We start from the raw sequence: 6,930 nt of genomic DNA on the forward strand, positions 1-6,930 counted from the left end.
AAGTGTCACCAGAGCAACTAATAAAGTATGTTTTAAGGATAAACTCCTTAAACTTTTTGCAACGGATCACAAAATTCACGGTTCGGATCATTTACGTTTTACCGTATGTTTCGTGTGATACATACGGTAAGGCATCGTGTCACGAGACCCTGGGCTCTCTGGGAACTCTGACCACGAGCTCCATTGGGTCGATGTTCTTGTTACTGAAGGCGTGCCGTATGATCTCCACAGCGTCCTGATGGGTCACGGCCTGCAGAGACACACCGTCCACCGACACCAGCTCAAAACCAGCCTGAGACACAGAGAACAGGCCTGTGAGCTATGTAGCATTAGCTAAATCACACATGCTAACACTGATCAACAGGGATTGGTCAGTTACCCGCAGAGCATCACTGGTGGATGCTGCTCCTCCTGGGAAAATCCTCTCGATCTTCACCATCGGCTGCACCCTGGACTCGGAGCCTCCGGATATGCTGATCCCTGATCACAACACACACACACACCATTGGACATAATTACCTGCACTTCATTTACATCATTGATTACCCACTGAGGAGAGAAAGATTAGACTACACACTATTAAATCAGGATGAAATGAATGTAGCGACACGTCTTTTCTTCCATATTCTGACGTAATATCAAAATGTAAGGCGAGTACGTCGTACATCCATCGCTTGTTAATTCGATTCGTAGATGAAACTGGAAGATCCATAAAAAATGACTAGGTCAAATTAAAAATAATTAAGCATGCATGTTTGAATCGTTCACAAGACCAATAACATGCATTTAGAAAACAAATAGAAATTTCATGCCGGCTTTAAAGGGGCCACCTAATTTTTTGGGAACCCACTAAATAAAAAATAAATAAAAATGTGCTGCAGTGATTTTTATGTACAACGGCGTTCATCTACAAAATATGTAAATTAAAAACAAATGAACAAACAAAAAACTTGCAAAAAACAGAAGTTTTTCCTGCTCAATAATGAGCAGAACAGCACAAGCTACAACACATTTTTACCACATTTGACTCTACCCAGCTATTTTTGACTTCTGAAAAATGTGTATGCATGTTTGCATTGCACAATAAACTCATCTCAACAGATCAAGGAAAAGTTGATTCCTCATATGACCTCCATGAAGTCGGCCTGAAAGGGAAGTTGTGCTGGTCTTTTCTCCCCTACTGTGCCGTATATCCAAGTGAAACGCTTCAGGAGCAAGAACAAATGTGGGCGGGGCTTGGTTTTGTCTGTGGGGAATTGATTGATTGGATGGCAGTGGTTTGCTATTGGCTGATCTCATGTGAGTGACAGGTTATAGCCCCGCCCTCCTCATCAGAGAAGAGAAGAGATGTCGCTTCAAGAAAGAGGGAAGCTATTCTGATTCAAGATTACGAGGCAAAAATGATGTGCACGGATATAATAAATAAAAAATTAAGTGTTGCATTGCTTTGCATTGAAAAGAAATGAAAAAGAAAACTGAATACCCAGTGACTGCTTGGTTTTGCTGATGTGGACTGTGGTGAGCTCGAACTCTGGCTCAATGTGGACATCATTTGTGTGTTTCTCGTTCAGCTGCTGTTGCACAGACTGTCCTGCGGGTGTCACTGTTGATCTATGGCACTTCTTGAGGGAACCGAAGACCTGTGAGAGCAGCGGCCTCTTGTGGCGAGGCAAGTCCACTACAGTGAACAACACATCCGCTCCGACTGATTTACTCGTCGAATGTCCATTCCTGACAGCAACTCTTCCTCTGTGGGAATGAACCGATGTCTGGGAAGGGTCTGAATGCGTGTTCTCCGCCAGAAGCCAGTTGGGAAGGAGCGCTGACGTCCTAGAGGATGATAATGTGTCTGAATGACTGAACGCGTCCACAGGAACATCCAGTAACTCGTTCTGGTCTTGACAGCCGGACAGACGGAGCTCCTCGAGACCTTCTAGAAGCTGATGGTGTTTCTCCATGTCTTCTGATGCGTGCATCTCAAATCCACCATGCACATCTGAGGCAGAGAGAGATACGCGTTCCATTTATTAATTGGAATAATAACAAGACAACAAGACCAGGAATGAGTAAGAACCGGTTCGCAATTCCCAACACATGAACCATTGTAACTTTCAAAGAACTCACGAATGATTACGTTTTGACGCTACAGGGGAATAACCAGATTTTTTTTAAACAAATATCGAACTTAAAATATTTAACTTATCAAAACTTAAATCTCTAAATGAAAAAAAATAAGTCATTTAAATATCGAACTTAAAATATTTAACTCATCAAAACTTAAATCTCTAAATGGAACAAAACCGAAACATTTAAATATCGAACTTCAAATTTCGAACTTATCAAAACTTAAATCTCTAAATGGAAAAAAAACAAGACATTTAAATATCAAACTTAAAATATTTAACTCATCAAAACTTAAATATCTAAATGGAACAAAACCGAAACATTTAAATATCGAACTTAAAATTTCGAACTTATCAAAACTTAAATCTCTAAATGAAAAAAAAAAATAAGTCATTTAAATATCGAACTTAAAATATTTAACTTATCAAAACTTAAATCTCTAAATGGAACAAAACCGAAACATTTAAATATCGAACTTAAAATTTCGAACTTATCAAAACTTAAATCTCTAAATGGAAAAAAAACAAGACATTTAAATATCAAACTTAAAATATTTAACTCATCAAAACTTAAATCTCTAAATGGAACAAAACCGAAACATTTACATATCGAACTTAAAATTTCAAACTTATCAAAACTTAAATCTCTAAATGGAAAAAAAACAAGACATTTAAATATCAAACTTAAAATATTTAACTCATCAAAACTTAAATATCTAAATGGAACAAAACCGAAACATTTAAATATCGAACTTAAATATCGAACTTATCAAAACTTAAATCTCTAAATGAAAAAAAAAATAAGTCATTTAAATATCAAACTTAAAATATTTAACTTATCAAAACTTAAATCTCTAAATGGAACAAAACCGAAACATTTAAATATCGAACTTAAATATCGAACTTATCAAAACTTAAATCTCTAAATGGAAAAAAACCAACAGACATTTAAATCTTTAAATGGAACAATATATGTGCTAGACAACACTAAACACAATATAGCTCGATATTGGGTCATTGATATATATCATCATATCGCACAGCAACTGACATATTCCAAAGTTGAAGGTCGGTCATGTGCCAACTTCAAAGTTATAAAGGTGTATTGGTACAGTATATGGAATTATTGATGGATATAATAGGAGAAATGATGCTCACCTGGTGCAGGTGTGATGAGGTGGCGTCTGGGGGTGTGGCCTGTCTGAGGAGAACTTCTGCCTGAATTAAACACACAAGAAGACTAATGAAGCGTCAGCATGCAACTGTGAACCATTGTGCATTAATATTTAAAGACTCTGATCGATTTACTTGAGCGACTCTTCAGAATATCATAAGCTTCCTCTTCGAATGGAGACACCGTGATGTTGAAGAGCGGAAGATCACTGGAGGACACGAGACTTCTGGGAGATAAGAGACACAAAACTACAGTCAGTATAGCAATATCATCAATTATTGCAAAAGAAAAATATAATTGTGTTCGAATTTCTGGTTTTGGCCATGATTTTTCTGATGAAGACTCTTTCTCCCTCTTGATCTTTCTTTTGAAAGGGTCGTGAAACTATAAAACACATTTTCCATCCCAGGTGTTCAAGGTCACCATTATACTGTATGTTTGGTCTAAAACTGCAAAGATGGCAATCAAAATGGGCTGAGCATTAAATACAGTCAATATTTACAGTGAGCAAATACTCTGACCGTAATTGGGTTCAGAATAATTCACGAATAATTGAAAAATTAAACCTTTAACATTAATACTTCTCACGCATTACAAAATAAAATATGATTTTAAAACTATTTTTTTCACAAACTGTACATTTTATAAACAGCATTGTACCTTTAAAAAAAAAAACATTTTAAAAAACGGTTCATGATCCTAAATGAGAAAAAGTCACAAAATATCAAGAAAAAAAACAGTATTTTCGACAGCTCAAAAATCAATGTAGGTCAAATTAACCAGCAATATAATATTGATAATTTTGCACGTGCAAAACGAACTCTAGCATTACAGTAACCCTCCGCTCTGTTTGTTTATACGTCATCTTACTTGCGTCAGGTTTGCACATAGTGAAGGGCGGTATACCAGTGTTTTTTTTTGTTATGATATTAATTTTCTATATACCCCAATACCGGCGTTTGTCGCTTAAACAACTTTGGGAACGCGGCGCAACACTGTTTGAGAGGGTCTTTTCACTCTTTCACTGGTGATGCTCAGCTGTGTGTGTTAGTAAGTGTGACGGCGAACATGGAGAGGTTAAACTATAACTGATAGCTAGTGTTTCCCATACACTGGTTCACAATATCGCCACAAATAGATTTTTCGAGGTGTTTTTATATGAATGCATCTTTGAAAGGAACTGACTGTCTTTAGAGAAGTTTTCATTTAATCTTTGTTTATCCTTCCTGATAAAGCAGTGTTTATGAGCGCCTCCTGCTGGCACCTCTTTTAAACAGCATCATTTTGTGGGGTCTTGCAAACCTGTATTAATACTAGTGTGGAATTTTTCTACAATATTCACTCATGACAGTAAAATATGGTATTCTAATCCAATCTACTGCAGTATTTCCTCTCTCAGTCAGTAGAAAATGTCATGCTTGAAAAAAATACCTTTATATATCGTGAAACCGGTATAATTTAGAAAAATACCATGATATAAATGTTTGGTCATACCACCCAGCACATGATCTCCGGATCTCACCTGATCTCTCTGAGCATCAGCAGCTTCTCCGGCGTGTTCAGGATGGCCAGGAGCGGGTGGACCAGCGTCTGAAGCCCTCGCTCTGTTAAATACTGCCAGAACAGAACATGAGTTCAGTCTCTGGACAACGAAACCCATGAATGATGTGAGATCCTCAGGGTGTGAGCCGAATCTCTCTTACCCTCTGACAGATCTCCATGAGCACATCCACATCTTCATCCTCCAGCAACCGGACAGCAATGTCTCGTACATGATTCAGAGCGTCAGATACGTCACCATTATACCCGCCTGTAGAAACATTCAGGACTTCAGGTTTAAATCAGACTTATTTTATTTTATAAAGGATAAAGGATAATTTATAAAGGATAATTTTATAAGTGCATCTGTCCATCATAAAAGTGCATCTGTCCATCATAAGTGCATCTATCCATCATAAAAGTTGCCTTTGGCTTGCTCAGTTGGGGATATTTTGGGGATATTTAATTTTATTCTATCAATCAATAAATTCCACTAGAAACAAACTTTGTTGTATTATTTTATTTTAATACTGTGAAGCTGCTTTGATACAATCTGTATTGTGAAAAGCGCTATACAAATATACTTGATTTGATTTGATTTGATTTGATAATAACATAACTTTATCCACATTTCTATTGCCTATGCGTTCGCCTGTGTGCATACAAACACTAAAGTACGCTTTGGACTTGATGTGGGTATCACTTTATAACACAGTGTCCTTGTTACATATGTTACATGTACTTACAATAGTAATAACTGTAAATTTTGCATAATTACATGCGACTAACCCTCAACCAAGCCCTAACCCTATAGTAAGTACATGTAGTTGCTTAATATTACTCAGTGCTTAAATATATAATTACACTGTAACAATGACACCTTAAAATAAAGTGTAACCACGATATGATCTTCTAAAAATATTACCCAGAATGCTCTCTGAGCGGGAGGGTGATCTTAAGGAATCTCGCTTTCGGAAAAGACCGAATAAAGTTTTGGAGCGCTGCAGCGAACGAGTTTCTTCTCCTCGCTCCGTCTGCTTTCTCTTCTGCTTCTTTTCCTCTTCTGTGGCAACAGGAGAAACAACAGTTCGCGTTATTGGTACGAAACAGTGGATGTAAATCAGGCAGGCACTTGTGTTGTTCAACTGGATCATAGACAAACGTTACACAAATATAACAAAATATGACCGTATATGATCTCTTTAAACCGCTTAACCCTACCTGACACAGTCACATGACTTTGTGTCCGGCGTATCGGAAGACTTCTGTTCGCTCCTGACTCTCTCTCGTCCTCTTCGCCCCGGATCACCGAGTCCTGCAAGAGTTCTGTGGCTCCTCGGCTCACGGTCCGCAGCTGCTCTGAACCACCCTCGTTATCAGAGGAGTCTGGGGGAAACTGGCCCTCGGCGGACATTTTGGCTCCTAAGGGCAAGCTAACAGGAAGAGTAGTTTGGGAAAAGCCACTCAAAGAGCCGAGGGGCGTCCCAGAGGACAGCGAGGAGGCCGACGAGTGATACCCCGACCCGTGTGACGACGAATACGCGGTTCCATTGCCCGCTGAAAGAGGTCAAAGGTTAGTGTACTTAAAGGGATAGTTCACCCAAAAATGAAAATTATCCCATGATTTACTCTCCCTCAAGTCATCCTAGGTGTATATGACATTCTTCTTTCAGACGAACACAATCGGAGTTATGTTAAAAAATGTCCAAGCTTTATAATGGCAGTGAATGGCCGTTTCTGTTTTGAAGTCCATAAAAGTGCATCTGTCCATCATAAAAGTGCATCTATTCATCATAAGTGCATCTATCCATCATAAGTGCATCTGTCCATCATAAAAGTGCATCTGTCCATCATAAAAGTGCATCTGTCCATCATAAGTGCATCTATCCATCATAAAAGTGCATCTGTCCATCATAAGTGCATCTATCCATCATAAAAGTGCATCTGTCATCATAAAAGTGCATCTGTCCATCATAAGTGCATCTATCCATCATAAAAGTGCATCTGTCCATCATAAGTGCATCTATCCATCATAAAAGTGCATCTGTCATCATAAAAGTGCATCTGTCCATCATAAGTGCATCTATCCATCAT

General features: G+C 38.2%; 1 protein-coding gene across 5 annotated transcripts in view; it reads right to left on the reverse strand.

Moving 5' to 3' along the window:
* Positions 1-6,930, reverse strand: part of pdzd7b (PDZ domain containing 7b) — a 34,234-nt gene that overhangs the window by 17,222 nt on the left and 10,082 nt on the right. For 3 of the 5 annotated variants that reach the window (XM_084135013.1, XM_084135011.1, XM_084135015.1), the window contains 9 exons: positions 6,058-6,393; positions 5,762-5,899; positions 5,001-5,107; positions 4,820-4,911; positions 3,432-3,523; positions 3,282-3,341; positions 1,484-1,996; positions 380-480; positions 59-292 (listed from right to left, as the gene is read on the reverse strand). In XM_084135013.1, coding sequence (XP_083991139.1) covers positions 140-292; positions 380-480; positions 1,484-1,996; positions 3,282-3,341; positions 3,432-3,523; positions 4,820-4,911; positions 5,001-5,107; positions 5,762-5,899; positions 6,058-6,393 — 1,592 coding nt within the window. In that variant the 3' untranslated portion in view covers positions 59-139. Of the gene's footprint in view, positions 1-58; positions 293-379; positions 481-1,483; positions 1,997-3,281; positions 3,342-3,431; positions 3,524-4,819; positions 4,912-5,000; positions 5,108-5,761; positions 5,900-6,057; positions 6,394-6,930 lie in introns of those variants that run through there. The other 2 variants (XM_084135014.1, XM_084135012.1) reach the window with 1 other exon arrangement.

The sequence above is a fragment of the Abramis brama genome, assembly GCF_963993115.1.
Source record: "Abramis brama genome assembly, chromosome: 14".
Taxonomy (NCBI): Eukaryota; Metazoa; Chordata; class Actinopteri; order Cypriniformes; family Leuciscidae; genus Abramis; species Abramis brama.